A 26556-nucleotide genomic window follows, 5' to 3' on the forward strand; every position below is an offset into this window, starting at 1 on the left:
CTTTGAAAAGCTAAAGCTCTGTAATTTTTAAAGAATTATGCTGGAATGAGTCACTACCAAGAGGTGTTCATGCAAAGCTACTGAAGGTTATTTTGCTAATCTTTCTATGAGGGTCATATATTTTCTCTAAGGTGCCACTGGAGATAGTATAGATAATGTCTTGGTCACTTGTTTATAAATAGTTTCCCAGATGCTTATTTTGGTAACCGGTACAATGTTTTAACATCCAGGTTTGCAACCACATCTTTAGCATTTAAAGCCCTGACAGCTTTGAAAGTATTGATTTGTACACTGATGAGCTGCATCTTTGTGCTGCAGCACAATACAAAAAAAAAAAAAAAAAAAAAAGGCCCATATTTATCTTTCACAGAAGGCAGTAAGGGAGGTATAAAAACAGAGGGAATTTGTGGGCCAGAAGAAGGATGATAATAACTTCGTATAAAATATTTGAAAAGATTATTGACTATAGGGACTGAGATTCTGGTCTCTTTCTTACAGATGATGATCCTAACAACCCTGTCCGCTGGTTTCTTCCTCTCTTCTCTTCCTTTTTTTCTGTGCAGTGCTAAACAGCTTCAACAGGAAAGGGTGAGAGAGGCCTTTCCTTCAATGACCTCTGGCTTACAGCACTCTCCTAGTTTTGGAAGGATGTGCGTTCAGATCACTTCAGACATGCTTGGGATTTAGATATGGGTCTTCCACATCCATATGTCAGCTTTTGATATTGGATGAAGGGTGAATAGGTATATCTCTAATGACAACTTGGAGTCTATTTTCTTCAAGGTCCTGTCCCCGTAGTTGTCAGTACCTTATGCAGACTGGTTATTCCCAGGATCCCTTCTGGAGCAGAACAGCCTGGCATCTTCCTAGACAAAAGCCAAGAGAGCTTTGGTATTTGAGTTAGTGGAGGGACCCCTTTAATAGGCAATATGAATGGTCCTGCACAAAGTCATCGTCTTGTTCCACAGCCCAGTCCTTAAAGAACTTAAAGCTAAAATGTCTCAGGCCCAAATAAGGATCATATGATTTCAGGAAAAGAATTGGGCTCCACAAATATGCTGTGGTAAGAGCCATGATAAGGATCTTCATGAGCACTTGTTCACATGCAAAACAGACAAATATTGTGTATAGCATGTGTAGTTTGCTAGGGAAGAGTATGGATAAGTAGATACAAAGACCTGGGGGACAGGTGCTGTGCCAGTAATGCTTCAAGTGTTCGGTGCTGTGGTGTGATCAAACTGTTCTACATGAGGCTGGCCATGAGGCACTCCGTTGTGTGCGGGGTTGTTTGTGGGATTAGTTGAATCCCTTAGTGCAGTGGGAAATGACTGGATTAGATGCTTACCTCTGCAAGCAAGCTGATAGCTCTGAATTCCACATACAGACAAAACTAATGCTCCTTTAGGAAGTAGGTGTAATTATTACCAGCTCCTCCTTTTCTGGATAGGTATTGTATCTTCTAGATCATATCCTGCAATGTAAATGAGTGATCTTCTGTTTTGTGAATTATCTCAGATTTGAGATTGGACTTGGTTTTGCTATGACTGTAAACAAAGAACATCTCTCTTCTGTCCAGTATACTTGCCAATACATTGTTATTATGTATTTTATTATGTATGTATCTTTTCTAAAGTATGTTACTGCGGAAACCTGCTAACATAAATCTTTAATTTTTGCTACTGTTTACACGAAAAGTCTTCTCACTGCTTGAGGAGTCTAATATTGTATAGCAGTGGTGAATGAACTATTAGTAACTTAGCCTAAAGGGCATCTGTATTATTCTTTCTTTCACAGGAGGGCGAATGGTGGATTTTCATACATAACAACTGAAACTGTATTTTATAGGACTAACCTTTGGAAACATGGAGGTGGGGATAATACTCAGCTTTAGTAACTACACAGATGCCAGAAGTGTTCTCTATACTCACCTAAACTTTTTTCTTTCAGGGTCAACTTTATCCACTTCAATTGGAATAATTTACTGTCCTCAACTCTAACATTCAGATTTCAAATCCTCTTTGCTTTCCTAGACCTGCTACGTTGTCACCAGGTTGTTAGTCATCTGTAGTTATCAAACCAGTCAAAATATTTATAACTTTCACAAAGCCCACACTTCAACAGCCCAATGTCTGCCTTAGATCTAGTGCTATCCTGAATTACAGATGCATTTCCTGAATCTCTCAATGCCTTTTAACCATGAAAGCTTCCTTCTCTCATGCATAGGATAGAGAGGGTCCCTTTCAGATGACCCATTCTCCTAAATCATTCTGTATGTGGGAAGAAAACCATTCTTCCTTCAGCTGGTGGGTGGTCATTCCCAAGTCCAAGTTGTGATCCTTCATACGGAAAAAACCTCTGTAGCATCCCATGTATAATCACAGGTTACGACTCTATAGGAACCTATAGGAACCTCTTCCAAAACGTAAACCCCTAAACTTCTGCTATCTTGCTTTCACAATCTCCGTTATTAGTCCAAAGGACCTTGGGTGCCTGTGTTCCCTATCTCTGTTTGTACTGCTTCTTCTAAGGAATCGCATTTATCTGGGCACCTTTTATTGTGCAAAGATTCTGCAAACAGGATTATACATAGTTTCAGAGTACAAAAGAATTACTCCTTGATTAATATACATAGGTGGTAGGTAGGTAGCACTACCACACTACTAAGCTGAACATCAGTGTGCTCGCAACTGAACATCATTATGTTCATAGCTATATCCTGAGCACTTGATGAGTTCATGCTAGCCAGAAGGCTGGTACTGAGGTGGGGACATGTTGGCCTCCATTGCATCTGGGAAAGGACTTGTTCTTGATCTTTCTGAGTAGCTGTATCAGTTGCAAACAAAACCACTGTCTACTTTTTTATTTAAGAGTTCCATAAGTTTTCATTCTGTCTGTTTTGTGTTCAGTTTGATATTTTTCTCTTGAGTTACTATTCCCAACTTAACAACTTCCCTTTCATTTTTGTTTTTTACTCTTTATATATTACATACTTTTAGCTTACCTAGTCTCTCTCACAGTTCAGAAAAGATGATTGTTTTTCAGTAAAGAGAATCCAGAGTCATACAGCTGTGCTTGACAGAACTGGGCCTAGGTCACAGGTGGCTGGACCTTTTGGATTAGGAGTTACATGCACATTATTGTGTATTATGATATTTACATGTGTATAAATAGGCCGTACAACTACAATTAGACTTTAGTAATAGGTTTGTAGGGTAGAGATTGTAATAGAGATTATAAAGGACTTTTCTGTCTCTTCTTAAACTGTGCTTTACGTATTCTAAAATTACTCTTTTGAAAGAAGATCCACGTTTATAGTACGTTATGGTACACAGTTTTGCCTGCCAGTATTAAGTCTGTAAGAACCTAGATTGCATTGGAATTGGTTTGTTTAAGTATTATCTTTTCTAAGTTATACTGTAAGTACTGGCGATGTGTCTTCTTTTTATTCAAGGCTCATCACTTTCTACTGACAATTTATGGAAACTTTTCATGAAACATCTTTCTAAGAAAAGTCTATCTGAAAATTGGTGAAAAATGAGATGGTCTTTTCCTTAATTGCAAAAACATTTGATCTTAGTATTTCTAAGTGAAAGAAGAATAGAGATGCAGACACGTTTACGCTGCAAGTTTTATTTGTGAACGTATAAATAAAAAAATGCGAATTTTTTTTGAGAGATGTGTTCATTTTGTTTAAATTTACTGATGGTAAATATTTTACCAGTGTTGTCATGCATAAACTGACTTGCAATAAGATAAAGAGTAGTAGGAGTAGATAGGAGTAGTCTGAAATAATACTTTTTATGCTGCATCTGAAAAAAAAAAAAGTATTGTTTTTCTTCAAATAGTAGATTACATTTGCTCTCTTAAACAAACACTTGGGATCTGATTGTTCTCTTGATCCAAAACTAAATTTATTTTAGAATTCTCACATCTGCCTGCTTAGAAGGTTTGTTTTTTATATGATTATGTTGTAATTGATACATTAAAATGTGTGACTAGTCTTAGATATCTTGATAATGTAACTACATATGGGAGAAAATACCACAGAAAGTCTGAGAAGGAGTTGTTAAGTTTGATGAAAATAAAATTCAGAAGTTCTGTGTGTCTGTTGCTGCTTAAAAGCAGGGATTAAAAGATAGATGCCTCTGAATCTGCTTAACTATTTTCCTTCTACAAAATGTAAAATCTGTCTTTAGTAGAAAATTCCATTAATTTGCTAGAAAATGCAAGCTATGTATATTATGACTGTATTAAAGCTGCTCAAAATTTCAAAATTTAAAGAATGATCTTTTATTTTGAAATTGTAAAATTAAATGAGATTAAACTTGCTAGGAAGTAGAAGTATTATTCTGAGTACTTTCTTTGAAAAAGGAATGTCATTTTTTGTAAACAACCTTAAGATTCATGTATCCCCTGGTAAATTCATCAAGTGTTTTACCCCAGGATATGTCTACTAGGGTATTGTATTTACTTGTCTTTGTTTTAATGGCAAAAGGAAAAATCACTTTAAATGCTACTTTAAAGTATACATTTGAAGAACGAACTTACATTTCAGTTTTGAAAGTTTATAATCCTTTTTTCCCTACAGTAATGCAAGAAGATGGCCTCTGATGATAGATCCTCAGGGTCAGGCAAATAAGTGGATAAAGAATATGGAAAAAGCCAATAGTCTGCATATAGTCAAACTCAGTGACCCTGAATTTGTAAGAACCCTGGAACATTGCATTCAGTTTGGCACTCCTGGTAAGTTATTCAATAACAGAAGCGTAAATTACAGAAGAACCTGGAGAGGGCGTAATTAACTAAAAAATGATGGAGCTTCTGTGGATGTCAAATGTTCTCATAATTGAGGAAAACAGAGGATTTCTTTCTTTCTTTCCAGTCACATTAGGAGTATAGTTGAAGTCTGCACTCCAGGTTATAAAATACTTCATAGCACAGTCTAATTTTAATCTTCAATTTAACTTGTATCTTTTAATTGCTGTTTGAGATGTGCCATTTCTTTGCCATTTCTTTGTTTTTATGTTGCAGTTATTTCTAAAAAGTACTGTTATTTTTATTTGGCTTTTCAAGGTGTGTATAAATTACGACACTGCTAGGCTGTGATTATGTAATGATTCCTGTATTCAGTACAGTAGTCTTCTGGCAAGTCTTGTAGTACTGACAAATATAAATAAGCTAATGAAGTATATAGTTACAATTGCAGTTATTTTTCAATGGATAACTGGACTTCAAGTAAATAAATGGATTGTTTATCCTCCATTATTTCTCTCATAATTTTGAGAATCTCATAGGCTTACGTTGAAAATAAAAGTAGTCTTAGGTACTCGAGAGGATTTCTGTGGCATATGGCATTTAATTTGCTGTTAGGTCCCTTTTAAAAAAATGGTAGCTTAAAACTGCTGTTCTAAATCCATATTAATATTGGCAGCATTTTAGTTGCTTGGTTGCATCTGTATATAATATTAGAAAAAGGATTTAAAGGTACATTTCTCTGATTCCTTTTTCAAAGGACTAAATAAGAAACATAAACCTTATTTCTAGATAGTTGTAGATTAGTATTTATATTGTTTGCACGCTGTAAGTACACATTATACATACATGTTGTAAGTAACTGTGATTAAGCAATATAAATGCAAAGAAAATCATACTGAATCTTATTGTTATATTGAAGTGCTGCTGGAGAATGTTGGAGAAGAATTGGATCCCATCCTGGAGCCACTTCTGCTCAAACAGACATTTAAGCAGTCAGGTAGTATATGCATTCGCCTTGGAGACTCCACAGTTGAGTATGCTGCTGACTTCCGCTTTTATGTTACAACTAAGCTAAGAAATCCACATTATCTTCCCGAAACATCTGTTAAGGTGAGAATTCTGAAAATGAATGAGCAACTCTAATTTTAAAATGATCCCTTCTCTTAGCCAGGGAGGCGTTTCTGGCATTTCCCTGCCAAATGTTGTTCTCTTTTTGACACAGCTGTGATACTGGTGTCATCTAGAAGTGCTGCCATTTTCAAGTCAAATATTTCACCTTGCAGTGCTGTCATTCATTCGTCCTGTGTGAAATTTAAAACTTATTTTTTAATTTTAATGCCCTTCCCAGTCTGTATCTCCTAATGCTATTCTGTCAATTTAAGAATAAAAATATTTATAAAGAAGTAATAATATAATAGTTACCTCACATGCAAACTCTGCATTAGGCTTTTAGATTCAAGATTTTCACCTGTGATATAGTTAGGGACAGGAATTTGAGCAAATCCTGACATTGTGCCTTATTTATTACAGACAGAATACAGATTTCCAGATTTGTATATCTGATAGCTATAACCATTCTTATATTTCTATATTAGGAACAATAAAAGGTGTTTCCTGCTTTAAAGAATAAAACTGATGTTTTATTCTCCTTGCACAGGAGATCTATTTAACTTTCTATTCATTATTGCTTTTAAAGGATTGTTTATAGAAAAATATTGCAAATTTACACTTTAGTTAAAAGTAGCCTATGCTGAAACGCGAAATCTTGAAATCTAAAATTTGTCTGCAAATACAAATATCAGAGTAATATGATATTCAGCAAAATGGAGCAGTAAGTTTAGTTTCAACTGTTAAGGTGCAGTGATGCAGGAAAAATGGACAAAGTTATTGAAAGGTAATAACTTTTATTTACTTCAGTATCTTCTATTCGCTTCATATCACCATTGATAGACATTGATCTTTATCAAAGAAGTTAACTAGCTGCATGTTCAGAAAAAAAGATGAAATATGAAAAGCAGAGAATATCCAGAAGATTTACTCTTAGAATACATATACATTTAAGAGCTAAATTAAAGTTATTTCTTAAGAAAAGATTTTTATTTAACAGACAATTGAAATCTCCTAGTTGCCAATCAACAGTCAGTACAGTCTTTTTTCCCAGAATGTGAAGTTTCTAAAGATGCATCTTCTCTAGGTGGGTTCCATGCAGTCAGACATAAGTTGTTAAATGCTCTAATGAGGATTGGTTGCTCTGTGCCCTTACTGGGTGTACTGCTAGCTACACCACATATTGCTGAGCTAGCTCAGCAAAGGTAGCTCAGGTACTGGGAGCAGTAGGCAGAAAAGTAATATTTAAATATCATGGTCTGAAGCCAATAGCAGCAACCTTTGGTGAATTGCCTTGAAGATTATTCAAGAGGTAGCTAATGAAATGAGTCCAGGCAGAATGATTGTTGATACGGTTATCATATTTCACAGGAAAAGATTGTATTCCTATGTGACTTACGTAGTGAAGTCCAGGAAGAGACACAGATTATGTGTTTACAGTTATGAGCCATTTGGAGTAGCTTTTCTCCGTTTCTAGAAATACCATGAATCAGAATGGTATTTCCATCAGAAATACCATGAGGATAAAACCAATAAAAAATCGGACAATCTTCACTGCTGAGGGAAAGTTGACTTACTCACGTCCATTAAAAAAAATCATTCTGTCCATCAAGGACTAAAGAAAAACATAGACAGACTGTAACAGCAGTTTGCACTTAGACCTCAGAGGTTCAAATGTCTGAACCAGCCAACTTTTCAGATCATGGCAGCTTTGATTGAAAGTTAACTAATGAAGCTATTTGTAGCTAGCCTTGTACCTTGAGGAATAGAAACAGAACCCCTGAAAATCCCTTATATAGTTTTGAAACATTAGGTCCCTTTTATATTTCCTGTTAGACTACCGGGACTAAAGTTGCTAAAGAAGATGGGGAGGAATTAGGCCGTGATGGTTATGAAGATCTTACTGATTCTTAGTCTCACATATAAATGGAGTTCCTCTCAGAATCCCTGAGTGGAAGAACAGTGTGATGAGCTATTCTGCAGCAAAATCCTATGCTCCTAAAATTCTTTCAGAAGAGGCTAACTATGATTAAATAACTATCAGTGGTATAGTCTAACAACGTTAGAATACTCCTCCTCCTACTTAGCCAAGCAAAACTCATTAAGAAATTCTACAACACTTGGACAACTTTCAGATATTAATAGTGGAAGAAGCAGATCAAGACAATTTCAGTTTGCAGATATTCTGTGTTCTAGGCTCAAGGTGAATTTCATTTGAAAAGCAAGTCACTGGTCATCTGTACACGCCCCCCCTTCCCCCCCCCCCAAAATCTCTAGTCACTATTACTTAGTCAATTTGTTAAAACCAATACTTTTCCAGTTATGAACTACGTTCATCAGACTGCTTTCTAGCCTTCTGCGGGCAATGTCTTCCTCCTTTATGAATGTGAAATACTGTGTATTTTTGCAGGTTGCTCAGCTAGACCTTGCGGCTTTTTTCTGGATCAGTTATGCATATTATTGCATGGCATGGCAATTACTTCAAACATTGAAGTCTTCTTTTCAGTCGCTATTATTTTCTTATGAAAAAAGAGAACATGATGCAACATAAATTGCATGTGAACAAGGCTGTTAAAAAGACAAAATTTATGTGGCAGATGTAATAATGGCTTGAAGTATTACTTCAGCGTGTATATTACCACTTATTTTATGAGAAGAGCAAAAGTTGTATAGGTGAAAAGTTTCTAAAAAATCATAAAATGTGTTCTACCTGATCTGTATCTGTATTATTCCAAAATACTGTGACAGCATCCCATTTTCAGTAGATGCAACAATTCTGGAAAGCAAACAATACCAAATTTATTTACAAATTCTGTACATTATGTTGAATCTTTCTTTAATAAAATGTTTTGCTGTTCTCACTGTGAAGGCTATGTGATGCCTACAGATATCAAATGGGAAGGCCCATCTTAGATTTAAAATGATTCCTTCACGTTTTATGGACTAATCACTCAAAGCATTGATACTACATTTAGACTTTTAAAGTAATTTTGAGGAACAGAGTGAAATTCTGTCCATTCCTGTCACAGCTGTGTTTCAAAGGGTTTTTTTTTTTTAACATTGTATAGTCAACCTTTTCCCCATCTCGGAAATGAAGAAACATTTTAATTTAATCTTGTCATAACTGTGCTATCTTTCAAAATATATTTCTTCTGATAGGTAACATTACTGAATTTCATGATAACTTCAGAAGGAATGCAGGATCAGCTTCTTGGAATTGTAGTTGCAAGAGAAAGGCCAGATCTTGAAGAAGAAAAACAAGCCCTCATTTTTCAAGGGGCTGAGAATAAAAGGTACCAAAATAACTCCCCTTGCTAGGGACAGAAGTAGAATGCGGAGACCTTTTCTATTTTTTGTGGGAAATATAATATATATCGCACTTAAAAGGAAGTTCAAGACTGTTATTTTTGAGAGCCCAAGCTTAGGCATCTGTTCAGGCTGATAAAGGCTGATTTTTTGGATGCATGCTCCTACTCGTAGTCTTACAGTTTGTAGCTTTTTTCCCCTCTGACCTGGTTTCTTATTTCTGGGACTATTAGAAAGCGCTAAGGAGCTGAATTTTGGGCTTGTGTAATTGCAAAATGTAACTCTTGATCCTGTCCTCTGCTCTTATGCATCCCTTTCGTAACATTGTTGTCATATGACTTGCTGTCTTCACAAGTTTTGATTAGAGACTAATGGATGTGTTTTAAAAAGTCTTCATTTCGTGCCAGATTTGCACTGATTCTATATGCAAAGGGCATCTTTCCCTTCAGAGCAAAGCATGAAATGTGTGGTATTAGAAGTGTTTTGGCACTTTCTCCCTTTGCATTTAGATAAACACTGTCCATCTTCAGCATAATGCCTGAAATTCGCTGACTTGTTCAGAAATTTTTAAATGAATGTCTAATAAGGAGAAAAAAATGTCTTATTACGGAGGTTTCTTACCATGAATAGAATTTACACATGTTCTGTATTGTGTTCATTTATAGACCCTAACAGAAAACATCTGTAATTTTCATATGTGAAAAATCTTGTATATTCCTTTAGGCAGCTAAAAGAAATAGAAGACAAGATTTTAGAAGTTCTTTCAGCTTCAGAAGGAAATATTTTGGAGGATGAAACTGCTATTAAGATATTGTCTTCCTCCAAAGCTCTGGCTAATGAGATTTCTGAAAAGCAAGCTGTAGCTGAAGAGACAGAAAAGAAGATTGATGCTACTCGTATGGGCTATCGTCCTATTGCTGTCCATTCATCAATCTTGTTCTTTTCTATTGCTGATCTAGCCAACATCGAGCCTATGTACCAGTATTCACTCATGTGGTTTATTAACCTTTTTGTAATGTCTATAGATAATTCAGAGAAATCCGAAGTTTTACAAACAAGGTAAGAATGATAATTCTCCATTTGCATTTAATGATGTTTATTGTTACTGACATGCGTCCAAAGTGTATTGTCCCAGGCTATTCTTTCTGTATGTGTATCTGTCAGATATTTTACAGGAAGGTTATTTATTCATAGAAACAAAATGATACAATATATTACACGTGCAATATATTCCACTATTTCTATTTAGCTATTGCTAGCTCAAGTCCTGTGTGACATTACAAAATAGCACATGGATAAAAATGGTCCATTCCCTTTGATTTTATATTGCATTTCATCTAGTGACTTTGTATGTCTTCAAGAAGCAGGCAAGATGCTTTCTCTCACAGCTGATGCCATTTCAGGTGTGACAGTAGGAAGTCTTGTGACAAGGTCTCTTGACTGTACTTAGAAATGGCAAGGCAGTAATTTTTATCCAAACATTTTTTTGGATTCGGTTTGATTACTGTTTTCTAATTAGGGTGTCTCGCCCTCCTCCAGCTTCTTCATGAGAACAGGGGGAACTGTGCAATCGTTAATGGTCTTGTTTGCTCAATTAATAGTAAAAGCAAGCCCCAAATTAGTTTTACATGTGATAGACCTCACTGTTGTTATCATATTAGGATTATTCAAAACATACCCTGGAAGTGAATTACCTACAAAAAGATTGTTTAAAGAGAATGTTTCAGTGTTCAATCACATCAGCGAATAAACTCTACTTTAGTGGCTTATTTGATCTTCGCATCTGTGGCTCAAATAACAGAGCTTTGCCTTAGAATGAGAGCTCATGGGTAAGCAAGCATCGGAGAACAGACCAACCTGGGTGATGACGTGGTAGGTGACTGCTAGAATCTGCCTGCTCAAGGAGACACCGTAGATGAAACCGCCTTTAGGCAGCTGAAGGGGGCCTAATGGTTGCAGGTCCTTGTACGCAGAGGGAATTTTAACCATTGAGTATCTGCCATAATTTTCTGCAGTAGGGCTGGGCATAAACAGCCGAGGAAATTTTTGGAGTGTGTTACTGACAATTTCTTGACACAGGTGATCAATGAGTTGACTAGGGGAGGCATTCTGCTGGACTTGTTACTCACGAGGGAGTTGGACTCCCTTGATACTCGTCTGTCTACAGTCAAAAAATTCTCAGCCTCTGTTCAAATCTACCCTGCGGTGCTAGAGCTGACATTTAATGCTATGTTTTGTGCAGTTATTTGTAAAATTACTGTGAAGGCTAAGTAAGTAGAGTTCTTACTCCTTGTCCAGAATTACCTCGTGGTAGCAAGTATATAGAGAAGACAGACTCCTTTCAAAGGTGCATAGCTGTAAGATAAGAAGCAAAAAATACAAGTTGAAACACAGGAGATTAGATATAAGGAAAGCTTTTTAACCATAAAGGTGATGAAATACTAGAATAGGTCACCCAGAGGGGTTGTAGATCTCCATCCCTGGTGATATTCAAAACTTGTCATGGCCCTGAGCAACCTGATCTAATCTGACCTGCAGGAAGTTGGACTAGATTAGCTCCAGAAATCCCTTCCAGCCTAAGTTATTCTGTGATTTCATGATTCATGTAAGTGTCAATTATTCAGAAATTAGTTGAAGACTAAACAACAGACAGACAAACTGTTAGAATTGGAAAGGCCAGCTTGACTAGTTTCTGTATCCTCAATTAAATGAGTTCAGTGTTTAGTTTTACTTCACTGGAAACTCATTTTAAAATACTTTGTTGCCCAAGTTGAGTTCAGTGTCAACTTTCACGTGAGATTCACTTACACCCTGGGAATACTGAAATGGCTTTATTGTCAAGTTCCCTTCCTCTCTGAAGAAGGATTTATTTTATGCTTTTTACTAGCCAACAAGAAGCAGTCATAATGTAAGAGTATCTTATGGTGTTAATTGATTTTAGGTTCACTACCTTGTTTTAAGGGGCTCAATCTATTTTGCAAGGAACTGCAAAAATCTGTTTGGTTTGGGTATTTTTCTCCACTCTTGCAAGCTAATGATGTTATTGCTGAATTAGCAGCAAAAAATCAAGTATTTTTGATCACGTTTTCCTCTCAGTGGTTAAACCTGGTAGTTTGCCACCACTTTGCTGAATGGTGTGATTCAGCAAAGTACTTAAATATTTGCTTATGTAAAAATTAATTTTGCTGAGGTTACTCATCCAAATAATGTTAAACATATGAACCTGCAAATGTTTAACTACTTGCATGTTCACTCAGTGAACAGAAGATGGGAGAGAAATTTCCTTCCTCATTTTTATATAGAAAATGTATCCAGTTACTATTGCAAACAGCGACTGTTGAATTATCTGTTACTATTCATGTTTTATTTAAGTACAAGTAAGTCGTAGTACATAGGAAGGTTGCACTTAGTGTATGTTTCATGACAAACTGATTGTGAAGGCTGTTTTTTCATTAGAATTCAGTCAAGGTCTTTGCAATCTAAGTCTAGCATAATTATTTTATCAAAGATATTACTGCTAAGCATGTATGTGAGAGTTTAATATTTTGGTATTACTACAGGGTTATAAATTCAAGTCAATCTTTTACCAATAAGATAATGTATTCTATAAACCTCGCTCTTTGACTTTAAATCTTTTTATTTAATATTGCTAAAAAACCCTGCACAGCTGTATGCCTAAATCAAAATAACTTGTAAATAAAAAAATTGATTTTTATCTCATTTTGAAATTACAACTTTTCTGTCAGCAGCTATGTAAAGATGCAGGAGCTTAATCCCAGCTGAAAATATGCATTGCCAGGGAATGATTGGTATAAGCCTGTTTTGATAATTTTGTCCATTGAAAGCAGAGGAACACAAACCCACCAAAGCACAGAAAATTCCCCATGAATTAATGATTCACCTAAGACTGTGAATTGTCCCGGGCTATTTCCACTAATCAGTAATTTTTTATTAAATGTTCTGTGCTGAAAATGTTACTTTTTTAAATCATTGTTTTCTAGTGCAAGCCATGTTACCTCTCTAACATTTGAAAAAGTTTTAATTTTTTCAATTGGCCACCTTAGTGTCCTATTTTGTGCATAAAATGTACGTATGTATGTATAACTGGTGATGAATCAGTAATTTTGAGAGGACTTAAAAATACTAAAAAAAAACCCAAGAGTATTTATTTAATGCCTTAATGCTATTGAAAATGGCCTGTTTCTTGTTAGCTGAATGGAAGAAAGCAAAAATAGATGGAAACAGAAGATTGGAAAGGAACCAGAGGTAGTTCCACATAGTTCTTTTTCAATCTCGATCTTCTGTCAAAATCCTTTCTCATTTGAATTGAAGTAGATCATATTTAGATTTCTGAATTATCACTGTGTCTGACCTGGAAGACTGCCCTCAGAGTAAGCTCCCTGCCAGGGGATAGGTGACCTAGGTAGTTGGAAAAAAGCTGTTGGACCCCTCCACATCTTTGTTATTACCTTGAAAGAAGCATTTGAAGTAATGCTGCCAATTCAGACACTGCATATCTAGCGCTCTGGATTTTTCAATATTTTGTCTGGAGAGAAATATTTAGATTTAAACCTTACTCTATAAGACAAAACTTTCTTAGTTTGTTCTTAATGGAAATCATGTTTTTATTATATTTGTATTATACTATATTAAGCAAAATACTCTGTAGAACAGGAAATGTATTTCAGGTAACCATTAAAGATGGGCTGTTTTGGTCTTATTATTTATATTCTTAATGAATTTTAAGATTATTGGATCACTGATCTTTTCAGTCCCTTCCCAAAGTGGAAATGTAGACCTCCCCATTTCCTCTAAAAATCATGTGTTACTAAAATGTGATTTTACTTAAGTGGTAAAAGTGGTACATGCATTTAATGATTGTGTTGAGGTAATTGACCAGAACATTTGTTAGAAGAAGGGAGATCTAAATGATTTATACTAGATTTCCTGAGTGTGCAAACTTTAGAGTGGTATTAATACAAGTTTGTTTTTTGACACTTGTAGGTTGAAGATTCTCAAGGATCATTTTACTTACTCACTTTATGTCAATGTCTGTCGCTCACTCTTTGAAAAGGACAAGCTGCTCTTCTCTTTTTGTCTAACTGTGAATCTCCTGAAATATGAAAGATTGGTCAGTAATAAAAAATAATTTGCAGTTTGGTATGATATACATTAGATGGCATATACAAGCTATCAGTAATAATGCATAGGAGAAGAAAAACCCTTATATTTATATTATACGTTAAGCCATAATTCTGTGGTGTTTAATGCTCATTTTAATAAGCAGTTATAAGCAATGAAAGATTCTCTAGAATAAAATAAATATAAATATAGAATAAACAAACAGGACTGGCAAAACTGAACTAGGTGATGATGATAGTTTTTCTAAACATTGCTTAAACCAAAACTCAGCCTATGTTATTCTTACACTTAGCATTTGGCAAATTTTACTGTAATATATTCCAAGATCTAAGAGCATGTCAAAGTGAAATATAACTATTGATTTAAGAAGAAACTACTCATCTTTTTCACTTACAGTGGTTAAACATTTATTTTTGCATAGAATTTCTCAAAATCAAACACTTCAGTACCAACTGACTTCTAGTAATTCCTTACTAGGATTTGTTTTAACTGATAATGAAATATACCCATTTTAACCATATCTGTTGTCTGCAGAACAGTATTTCTAGTTGTAGTAGGATTGCTTCTCTCGGCTTTAACATATATTAGCACACTTGAAATTTTTGTATTGAGGAGTAGATAGAAATGAATACTTTCAAGAGCTGCCAGTAATAGTCATTGGACACTTTAATCCCCCATTTCCAGGGACTTGGATTTACAAATTCAAGCCATCGAAGAAATTTTGAGATAAAGGAGCACTGAGAAGCATGTAATAGGCAGATATTTGTTTTTCATATCTAGACCTGAATTATGGGAAAAGTTCCATAAATTCAGGCTTAACTGAAAACCAGATGCTAAATATTTTGGAATTTAGTATTTGTATAGAAGGTTTTTCAACAAGTGTAAGACTTTAGATGAATGTATTGATTTCCTACAAAATGTACTAAAACCATTAGATTTTGTTTATTTAATCCTGAGAGTGGTGTCTTTAATTGTAGATTGATGAGAGTGAGTGGAAATTTCTATTGACTGGTGGGATTGGTTTGGACAATCCCTTCCCCAATCCATGCACCTGGCTTCCTCCAAAATCATGGGATGAAATTTGCCGACTAGAGGATTTGCCATGCTTCAAAAACGTTCGTAAAGATTTTATGCAACTGAAGGATGGATGGAAAGTGGTATATGACAGCTTGGTATGTTAACGTTCCTGATTGCTTGCATTCATAAGTTAATTAATGCATTCCAAATCTTTATTCAGAGAAAGAGAAGGTGCTGTCATTTCCCATGATATGTTCCTGCAAATTTGAAGGTACGTATTTAAGCAAGTGGTGTGTAGGGGTACTTTATTGCCTATTTGTCAGGTGGCTTCTGAATAGCAAGTCACGACTTGAATTGAATTCTCATGGAGGAAAAAAAAAACACAAGGTGATAGTGGAAATTTGCTAAACTTACGGCAACCTCTGTGCCTTGTCAGTCTATACATTTGTTCACCATACTTTGAGAATGCATTTTCACGCTATTACGTAGCCTGCTGCTGTCCTGGATAAGTTTGTGTTTTTAAGAACAAGTCTTGTAGAAGAACCAGAATGGGATTCGGGAGATCTGTGTTCTATTTGTGACTCTGACAGTGACCTGATGCAGGCTTGCTATTGCATAAATGACTTTCTCTATCTAACTTTATCACTGTTTGTTTAAAATCTAAGCTCCTTAGATGAGTTTTACTTTGCATTTGTGCAGTTGTCTAATCTTACTATTAACTGATTTGTTTAAATCACGCTCTCCCCTTCTGCTTCCTGATATGTAAAGTTACGTATGTTTATCGTGCACTTGCTTCCTGAACAACAAATGCTTAAAAAATGTTATCCTGCTTTGCCGCCTGTACCATATCTGACCATAATTACTTCCAGCATTCTGATAATACTGTGGTCCATTTATGCCAGTCAGCTGGATTATTTCTCTCACTGCTACTTTAATGATGAAAAATTATCACCAATATTCAAAGAACCCAGGACCTCTTACACACATTTCAAAAGGTTTCATTATGTGTTTTATTCATTAGACATATCAAGGATTTAGACATTAGCTTCTACTTTAACAGATGAACTTAAATGATCTAGAGAGGAAAGAAGTGGATTTTTGGTTGATGATGCTCCTAAATGTACAATGAGAAAAACTGAAGAAACGATGAATCAGTCCTGCAGCTCCTTCAGTTGCCCAGATTGCAAGTAACAGGCAAAGAGCAGAGAGAAAGCTTTCCTTAGGCATTTGCTAAAAAGGTGTTACACAATAGCAAGTCACGGGGCTCTCGTTCCTCTTTGGGAAGTAGTCACTTGGAAAAAGAACAGAAAAATGATGGCCTTCAATCTCTACTTAGAGATTGAAGAAGCTACTTCATTAAGCGCTCTCAGATTATAGCTTTTTAAAGCAATGCCTAATATAATAAAAGGTGCTGACTTTCAGAAGTAAAGGCTCTAGATCTGTGCGTTAGTTATGTGTGCAAACAGCCAAACTGAAAGAAATAGAAGTTCCTTAATTTAAGGCCTATAAAATCAGGTCATCAGTTAAAAAATACAGAATCTAATAACCAATAATGCTGGAGAGAGTAGTATTCAGTTACTGAACTTTGAGTGCTAGATCAACGAATAACATTGTCACTGTCCTGATATGGGAGACTTGCTATGCTTTTTATTCATGGTATGTGAAAACATTTTCATTACATACTTAGCTTTAATACTAGTACTTTTAGTACGTCTATGTGAATGCAGTGGAATGTTCCAAAATGCTATTAATGGGTCTTGGGGAGGATTCCTTTCACAGGTGCTGTTTTTTCACCTGTATAGTATATCCCCCATGAATACATAACCTGAAGTTTTTCTTGTTCTGCTAGTGATACACAAATCTAACTAAAGGGCAATTTGGTAGGTAGGGGTGAGGGTGGGTGTGTGAGAAAGAGAGGGCACAAAATATTCCCTGTTGCTCGAGTCACTTTGTCATGAGAAACCATAAACTGAAGATAGGTTTCTGAATGTTTCTCATATGAGAGTTTGAGATGCATTTTTCTCCTCGCACTGTAGTAGCTCAGGTTGCACCCAAAAGAAGGGGAGACCTCAGTTCAGCTTCCTAATTCAAAGATCCCCTGCATTTTATCTAAAGTTGCATCACGTGACTTGCAGAAGGAAATCCAACTCAGTTCTCCCCCAGCTAGCTGACTTAATCTCAAAGCTACTGATCTCTCTTCTTTACAAGCTAAGTTTCCTGGTGCGTTTTTTGACTTAACTTTCCAATTCTTGTTTTCCTGCACTCGTTTGTCTCTAAGAGTCTTATGTGATCATACCATTTCAGATGCATCCTAACTCATTATCATGTCTTGTAATATTAAAGAAAGACTGCCATCATAATTCAACTCTAATACAAAGAGGGAGGTAAAGTACGTTTTCAGGTTTCCTGCATCCCATCCTTCTTCCACTTTCTTCCTAAAGAAAAAAGTTTGGCTTTGTGGGTTTTGTTTTTAAACACACCTAAAAATGACTTCAGCTTCTCCTTTGCTTCCTAGTTAAAGATGCATTTAAAGTTAGGGGTTGGGGGGGGGGGAGGGGAAGGGAAGAGGCTGAGCATGTAAACCCATTTCCTGCAGACTGAGGGAAAATAATACATATGGACTGATGTGTCCAGTTAAACGATATTTTACCCTCAGAAATTTACAAATGCTTTAAAGCAAGCTAAAATACATATATGCTTTCAGGATCCCCAGCATGAGGATTTTCCCGCAGAGTGGCAAAAGCTGGGGGAATTCCAAAGGATGCTTATCATTCGCTGCCTGAGACCTGACAAAGTACGTACAAATCTTTCATATTGCCCCAAATGTCTTTGCCTGTCTTAAGCCTGTGTTGCATGCATTTGTCCATGCATGTCTGAAATGTGCCTGCATTTCACCTGTGTTTTCTATAGCCATTTTACGATAGTCTGTATGTTACTGAAAAAAGGAATTTATTAAAAAACGTTAAGTTTGAAAGTGTTATGAACACACTTACAAACACAACCAGAAAAGAATATTGCACATTTTAAAGAAGATTTTAAAGGACTTTTTTACTATGATTACTTTGGAATTTTTATTTTTTAAAAGGGAAGGATAGGCCTTTAGCTTTTATCAGGTTTCAGTGTACACACAAAAATCCCCAGAGCACTTCCTCTTCAAGACTGTTTTACAATCCTTGCAACTTTCCTTTTTCAGTACAGCTGCTATTTGTTTAATTTTTCATGGATGTTACTATCGATGGTAAATTGTGACTGATCCAGGAAGATAATTTCATCATAAACAAGAGTGTAGATAATATAGGTAGCTCCAGTAACAACCAAACTCTTCTATTGAAAGTATTTTTAAGCAGACCTGTCCCGATTTGAGCCTATCTAGCTCTGAGGCTTAACACAGCCAAGATCACAATAGGTGCTTACAGTTATGACACTTTATTCAGAAAAAAATCACCATACTAAAAACTAGAAATATTTTGTGTAGACAGTTTCATATATTCATAGTTTAGTGGGACTACTATTAGTCCACACTAGGCATAATGACAAAGCACAAAGGTAGGAGTCAGTATATACAGTTATGCCCTCTATTGCAGAGGGTCTATAAAATTATTTACTGAGGAACTCCTCAGACAACTTTTTAGCTTCATATTAGTACTCAGATAAAAATATGAACACTTGTACCATACAAAGAAAAGATAAGCTTTTAGAGTCAGACTTCACACTTCTCCTGGATTTTTTTGGACTGGTAGTTAGAACTTTCAGAAGATTGGGCAGGTGGATCAACATGGAGAGCTATTGGCATCTGTGATGTATACTGATGTTTGGAGACAAAGTTATCCACAAGACGCTTCCTAGTTGCGGCAACTTCTTCTTCAAAAGAGTTGATTATGCTTCTGCCAGTTTTGCACTTAAAGCAAAGCAAAAGATTGAGACTGTCAGTTGAGCAATTTAACTGTAGTTTTAATACGTGCAAAACTTAGATCCTCAAAAACCCTTTGATCTGCCTTTAATCCTGGTTTAAGAGGTCTGCTTCTGGCTATGGCCAGCAATACCGCAGTCTGAGTGATGCAGAGCAGTTTGGCTATCATATGCAAATTCAGAAAGTCTTCTACCTACCTTGCCTGTAGGGTTCTGTTCAATGACCGTTTTGGGGGATGCCTAATATACTTTTTCTTTTAAAATAAATTGTGAAACCATTCTGTATCTGTATTTTAAATCCAATCAAGGAAGGAGCCTTTGGTTTGATTTCTTTCTCTGTGAAGATACTTGATCTCACTTCTCATGAAAATGCATTAGGATATGAGTACTCCAAGATAGCAGCATGTTCTGGATCAGTCCTGGTCCTAGCCCTCTAAGCTATTCTTGGCTCAGAAAAGGGGAAGCTGCCATTTCAAGTTCTCTTAATTCTGTACTTAAAAGTAAAGGAATATTTTTAGCCCAAATCCCTTTTATATATTGGAACAAATCCCTTTTATATATTGCTCTAAATCACTCACTGATCAGATATCGTGACTAGACATCATCACTTTTCACTCTTCGGGTCACTTTTTGAGATATTATACTGCTCCCCCTATGGTATGTGGTTCCATTTTTAGATGCTTAACAGGAGTCTGTTGTAGAGGGAACTTAGATAGTTAACCTTGACCTCCACCCAGGAGGAGAATTTCTACCTGAATGTTATCAACAAAGTAAAGACCTGATTTGTGCAAAGCCACCCAGGAGGTAAGATGCAGAACCTTTATTGGTCCAAGCCCCATTGGGGAACTCGGTTCACCCGATTCTCACTACTACTATTACTAGAAGTCAGATATCACAGATCATTAATTGAAGCAGCTCAAATGTGGGCTTTTGCATATCTCAGCAGGATACATCATGCATGAAATCCCAGAAGTAGAGAGGAGTACAACTGGAGAAGTGTTAAACGTTTGAAATGGGCTTACGAGTTTGACTGCTTAATTAGACAGTGATTTACATATAAGGCTGCGGACACATGAAGCAACAAAAGATGGACTAAATTTAGTCTGGTCTAATTTTGTCTTTTCACGTGTTGTTGGCCCCTTCAGAGAAAGTTAGGGGCTGTTAATTGCAGAGCTTCCAGAATTGATCACCACACCCAAGATAATTTTTCTGCTGTAATGAGTCAGTGAACAAACATTTCTAAAGGAATTAGGTTTTCTTTCAGAAGCTAGACAATAGACTAGATTTTCATAAGTGTTTAGGTGCAGATTTCTTAGCCAGTAATGCACGTGAGTCATGAATTCAGAATAAAGTCTTGTTCTAGTCTTCACCATCACTCCTTGCATGGTAATCAAAGGAGGAAGTTCTTGCTTATATTCTAGCCTTGCATCGTATATTAATTGTATTTGATCAACACTTACAAGGAAGGTTCTTAGCCGTGTCATCTCCAGCATGTAGAACTCCTCCATTGTCAAGTCATCAAAGTGCTTAGACAGGGATAAAAACCCACAGCTGTGACGTTTGGAGTGTTCCACCCTGCAGCATTAACCCAGATTAAGACCAGATATTAAAACCATGACATGCATGTGTCAAGAGATGAAGAAAACTGGACAGGACTGGTCAGTACTCCTACTATCTATCATTAGATAAGTTATTATGCAGAAAACACATGAAATAGATTCTAATGGATATTTCAGATAGGAACTAGTTGTATTAGTTGTGATCTAGGAAGAGTACAAGGGAAGATGTAGACTGAATTTATAATGTTGAGAGAAACTATTTTCTGATCTGTTGAAGCCTCTGTAGAGGCAAAGTCAAAGAACCAAGAAGAACTGTATGAGTTATAATTAACAAAGTATGATGTATTTCAAGGTTACTGGGTAAGATAAACTTTCTGTAGACATGTTTTGTAAACTGTTGTGGAGAAATTGGTTATTTTATAATCAGTAAGGGATGTAGTCAGATAAATTTGGAGGAATACTTCAGTGTTGTTATATCTGTGCTTACCATGGGTCATCATTTGGTTCCCAGCCCTCCAGTTCTATCAAGCAAAAGAAACACTTCACCACATCAGGTTCATTTGCATTTGGACAGTGGACAAAGCCCGCCTTTGCCATCTGCAGGTGACAATTCAGAAGTTTAGGGCCTCATGTAACACACTGCTCATGTCTGCATAAGCAAACTGTTTCTTTCAGAGAGCTTGCAATAATGCCTTTCCCCACAGTGTCTATCAGCACAGGTCAGGCTTACAAATGGATTTTAAGTGTGAGGACTGCAGTACCTAAGCAGCTAGTAAAGGAACAAGAAAGGGGCTCTAAGTAGTGAGCAGACTTTTGCATAGTTGCTCTGTCTGCAGGCTGCCAGAGTTGCTTTGTTCTAGCAGGTAAAAAAATCTTTCAATTGTTCACCAAATGGCAGTTACACAAGCCTTCCTCATTAGTATACTAGATCTGCAATAGCCAGGGCTTTGAGGATTGTTTCCAGGGGGGGGAAAAAAAAAAAAAAAAAACAGAAAACCGTGGTCCTAGAGAACCTTTCAATATAAAATATGCAAGTAGAATACTAACTACATTTTCCTGTCACTTTTATTAATTTCTAAAAATGGCCTGAGAGAATCACATGTGGTTAGAACCCTACAAAATAAAAAATATGTTTCAGTTATCTAAACTCACACCTTCTCAGATACCTCTTGCAGCACAGTTTATCTGAGATCTAGCCTGAAAGTTTGATGTATGTGCTAAAATGAGACGCAAGTGTTAATTATAGTGTGCTGAGTCAAAGCCTACAGGGACATAAACATTCACTTCTCTAAAATTTAAGTAATGTTTACTTCTCAATTTTAAGTAACGATCATTCTGGCACTTTAACCTTTCTGTTTGATTAGTACTCATTTCCTCTATTGTAGACTGATTTCTGAACCAGAAGTTGCAAGCAGGAAGACTGCATAATGTAGGAAATTAACTTTTAAGTGACAAGAAAAGAAAAACAGGAAAAGTAACTATATTCAGTGCTGTAGCTAGACTAGTGAACTGAACATACAGAAATCACTCATTCTATTGCAGTATCTCAAAGCAGAGAGTAAAGGAGAGTTGGAACATTCAACTTTTTATCTTCTTCAGGCTTTGCTGAAGCTCACAGCTGTTCTTGAACATGAACATGCTTTAACAGCATACAAACACAGTAGATGAAAAAACTAGGTGTAGTCAAAATTATCTATGTTCAGACTTACATTTGCTGGAGTGCATTTGCAGTTCTCCATAAAAGGCCAGTTTGTGAAGGTTTTTATGCGGTTCTCATATTCATACATGTCTTTAAATTCAGTCAAAAGCTTAGAAGCCAAAACAAGTTCTTCCAAGAGCAGCTCCATCTATAAAGTCTGCAATCACTATAGCCTAGCCCTTGCCTCAGGCTTTCAGATTTAAAGGACCGTACTAATTAGTGACACATTCCACCTGTAAAGCTGAGCCCGCTTTAAATGGATAAAAGACCCAGGTGAGCCTATGAGCAGGAAAATCAAGAGAAAGGAAAGTACTTGGTTTTTTGGGGGTTTGCGTGAGTGTATGTGGGAGAGAGAGATTTGGTGTACTCAGACACAGTATATGCTTATTAACTGAAAGAACCTATGTTAATGCAGAATGAAAAGTACAGATTTTATAATTCCAATATTAAAAATTCAAGCTAAGCATCTAGTATGAATCTAGCAATTTTCTGTACATTGTACACTTCAAAATATTATAAAAATATTACACTGATTGTGATCAAAGTGACTGAATTAACATTGTTGTTTGAATGCCTCATTATTTCTTGGAAAAATTTCTTGAGCTTTATTTTTGGGCATGAGATCTTAATAACACAGATGGATCATGTGCAGGAAAAATTCCAGCTGCTTAAACCAACCCATCAGTCTGTCCAGATGTGTTGACAGAAATGACATTAAGGGTCACTTGACTAGAACGTCTTATTTCAACCTTTTTATAGCGTTTCCACCTTAGAGCCTATTGTTGCCTAGACTTACACATGCTAAATCGTTGACTACTCTGGGACTGTGCTTGTTCCTAATTTTATATGCAGGAGTAGTATTATTGGCATTTACATATGCATGTTCAGAGTAATATGTGCTATTGCTATTGTATAAATGGGACGTTTTAATTCTATTTTTCCTTTTTTAGATAATACCAACGGTGCAGGAATTTATCATTCACAACCTGGGTCGTCCATTTATTGAGCCACCTCCATTTGACTTGTCAAAAGCATTTGCTGATAGCCACTCTTGTGCACCCCTGATTTTTGTACTTTCTCCTGGTGCAGACCCCATGGCTGCCCTTCTTAAGTTCGCTGATGATCAGGTATTTTAACATCTTCAAGGCTTTTTAAGATGGATAATGTTTGTGTGTGTGTGCGTGCATCTGTGTGAAGCAAGGAACTGTCTTTTAACTGAAAGCTGAAATGCCAAAGTAAGCTCAAAACCCCATTTTTACATGTCTAAAAATATGTTAAAACTGATCTCATGGCTCTCTAACACAAAGCACTAATTAATGCCAGTGGATTGTTCGTAGGAATGAATAGTTTGTCATCGTTTGTAAGACATGTTACGTTAAATATATTTGGCATATTTTATAATGTTAGGATGTCACAATCTGTTTAACTAATTAGTTTGTGTGTTCTCAAATGGAAAAATGGAACAAAAACATGGCGGTTTAGACTTTCACGGCAAGAAATCGTATATGAAAAGTTTTTTTTTTCTATGAGCATTATATGTAATACATGACTTAATTACAAAACAATGTAGTAATACATAGAACTTAGGATCTTGGATGGCATTTACACCTCAGAATTCAGCTGTGGCTCTTTTGTTGGCTTTGACTGTCATTATTAAGGCATTTAAAACAAAAAAATATCCCAGCAACCTTAATCAGTTCTTGTGTAAAAAGAGTATTGTGTCAGTAATAGAAAGTTACTTTTTTCTGGTAAGATACGTTTCTTGCATTCGTCGCCTCTTCTGTCGGAGTTCTGTGCAGTTGAGAATGACAGACATACTTGAAGTCTCCAGTCACCGTGTTGTAAATGTAGTCTGCATTTTATAGTAAGAAGTCTACATCCTTAAAGAGCATAGTATTTTGAGGAGTCTTTTGAAATAGTCAGAATTCTACAGTTCAGAATTAAATGGATATGGAATTGGAATTTTTCCCTGGCAGAGAAGAGGTTTTACTCAACTGGAATGACATGAAAGAGAGATTTGATCTGTATTTTAAAGTATGCTGTACATTAAATATTTGAACCATACACACTGAGGTGAACTCTCATACCAGAAAGTTTGATCTATTTATGCAATATCGGTCTTGCTTATAATATGCTTTATATATGCAGGGATATGGTGGTTCGAAGCTTAACTCTCTGTCACTTGGTCAAGGCCAAGGCCCAATAGCCCTGAAAATGATAGAGAAGGCAGTAAAGGAAGGAACATGGATAGTTCTGCAAAATTGCCATCTGGCAACATCATGGATGCCAATACTGGAAAGAGTCTGTGAGGTAAAAATAAGTATTATCTTCTTATAAACCCTTCTGAAGGCGTGTCTGAGCCATTAAGGCAGCTGAAAAACCAGCTTAACATACTTCATGATGATTCCCATTATAAAAGGGGAATCATCATATACTGCTTCTGTCTTATTCCTTCTGTCTCCTGGAGTGAAAAGTGCTCATGAACAATGTGGGTCTTGCCCAGTCCTTGAATGGTAATTCCCAGCTGCTACTACAACAGTCCCTACAACAGGCCAAGAGCTTTCCTCATGTGTCTACTGTTGCAGAAACTGGTACTCTAAGGAATTTTACACTTGTACAACTAGTTTCCAAAGGGGTACGAGGGTACGTCTTCCCCCTCCCCCCCCCCCCCCAAAAAAAAAAAAAAACTTAGTAGGGTATGCACGTTGTTACTTCAGTCCTTTCCAGAACAGCTGCATGACTGTAAAAGGGAGAAGTCTACATCCCATTGTTCTTGTGGTACAAAGCCTGCCCTGGTTTTTGTTCATATATTCCATAAGCATGCAGAGAGATGCCAAATTTTATCTCAAAATACTGAAGTTTGGAATAAAAATGCACGAACTGTAGAGTGGAAGTTGTCATACCTACCTGGGACTCTCACTATGGTCACATACAAGCTTAAAAGTCCACTTAAGTCTACTTAAACTTTGAACTGGTATATTTTCCCACTTTAAAAAGGTCTGCTTTAAGATGAAAAGTTGACGTGTAGATTCATTTATCATGTCTTCCAATTGCCTTTTTTTTTCTTTTTCTTTTTTTTTTAATTTTAGGAGCTAAACCCTGATACAACACATCCAGATTTCCGAATTTGGCTCACCAGTTACCCATCTCCAAATTTTCCAGTGTCTGTACTTCAGAATGGAGTGAAAATGACTAATGAAGCACCAAAAGGTTTACGGGCTAATATAATTCGTTCATACCTGATGGATCCAATCTCTGATCCTGACTTTTTCAACAGCTGCAAAAAGCCTGTTAGTAATGTTGTTTTGGCATTGTTACTTTAGTCTTGTAAAACAGCTGGAGTAGACTCTGGTGGTGGTGTATGCATGCTCTGGGCAAAAACTACCAAATTACATAGTTGTCTTCCACTGCAATGAGACTGCTCTTTGTTACTGACAGCAGCAAAGCAAATTTTATTAATATTTTAGCTTTATTTTCCTACTTGTCTCATACTTCTTCAACTGAGATTTTGTGGTATGACATTAATGACAGTGCTTTCTAATGAGAATAAAAAAGTAAAAAGCAAGTCATTTCCCACGACAAACCTGCAAGGCTGGAGACTCTTGTGGAATATTCACGGAGCTGAATGCTGTTCTGGCATGCCTTTAATCTGTAACACAAAAGTATTTCCATCGTAGAATTGAGAAGGGCAAGTGATTGCGCAATGTGATTTACAGGCCTTAAAGTCAATGCCGTTTCCCTCCCCCTCCCCCCACACTTTGCAATAACACTCGGAAAGCACCAGCTGTTTTCATAATTAGATTTCTGTGTGCAGTCATATTTGATTGAAAAAATGATTTTACATTATTTTTCTGTAATTAAATAGTATAATTGCTTTTAACTGAGGTCATATACTTTGCTAAATTTTCTCAGTTAAAAACAAAGCGGACTTATGGTGTGAACAATGTTTTGTAATAGAACGGTGTAAAAAAATTCGTGGAGATATGGTCTCTTATACACGTGGTTGCATGTGACTGTCACGTGTATCACATACACACGGATATATAGCTTAAAAAAATTATT

General features: G+C 36.2%; 2 protein-coding genes across 3 annotated transcripts in view; one reads left to right on the forward strand and one right to left on the reverse strand.

Moving 5' to 3' along the window:
* The window catches only part of DNAH7 (dynein axonemal heavy chain 7), a 121640-nt gene that overhangs the window by 84428 nt on the left and 10656 nt on the right, over positions 1-26556 (forward strand). For both annotated transcript variants that reach the window (XM_068948272.1, XM_068948273.1), the window contains 10 exons: positions 4589-4743; positions 5675-5865; positions 9022-9155; positions 9892-10227; positions 14173-14299; positions 15288-15482; positions 18032-18121; positions 23445-23621; positions 24643-24804; positions 25584-25784. In XM_068948272.1, the coding sequence (XP_068804373.1) occupies positions 4589-4743; positions 5675-5865; positions 9022-9155; positions 9892-10227; positions 14173-14299; positions 15288-15482; positions 18032-18121; positions 23445-23621; positions 24643-24804; positions 25584-25784 (1768 nt within the window). The remainder of the gene's footprint in view (positions 1-4588; positions 4744-5674; positions 5866-9021; positions 9156-9891; positions 10228-14172; positions 14300-15287; positions 15483-18031; positions 18122-23444; positions 23622-24642; positions 24805-25583; positions 25785-26556) is intronic.
* Positions 19028-22642, reverse strand: LOC138067689 (baculoviral IAP repeat-containing protein 5.1-like). The gene is made up of 4 exons (XM_068949548.1): positions 22505-22642; positions 21283-21392; positions 20697-20811; positions 19028-19225 (listed from the first exon to the last, which is right to left on the reverse strand). Exons 1-4 carry the CDS (start codon positions 22640-22642, stop codon positions 19028-19030), a joined length of 561 nt encoding a protein of 186 aa, XP_068805649.1.

The sequence above is a fragment of the Struthio camelus genome, chromosome 6 (assembly GCF_040807025.1).
Source record: "Struthio camelus isolate bStrCam1 chromosome 6, bStrCam1.hap1, whole genome shotgun sequence".
Taxonomy (NCBI): Eukaryota; Metazoa; Chordata; class Aves; order Struthioniformes; family Struthionidae; genus Struthio; species Struthio camelus.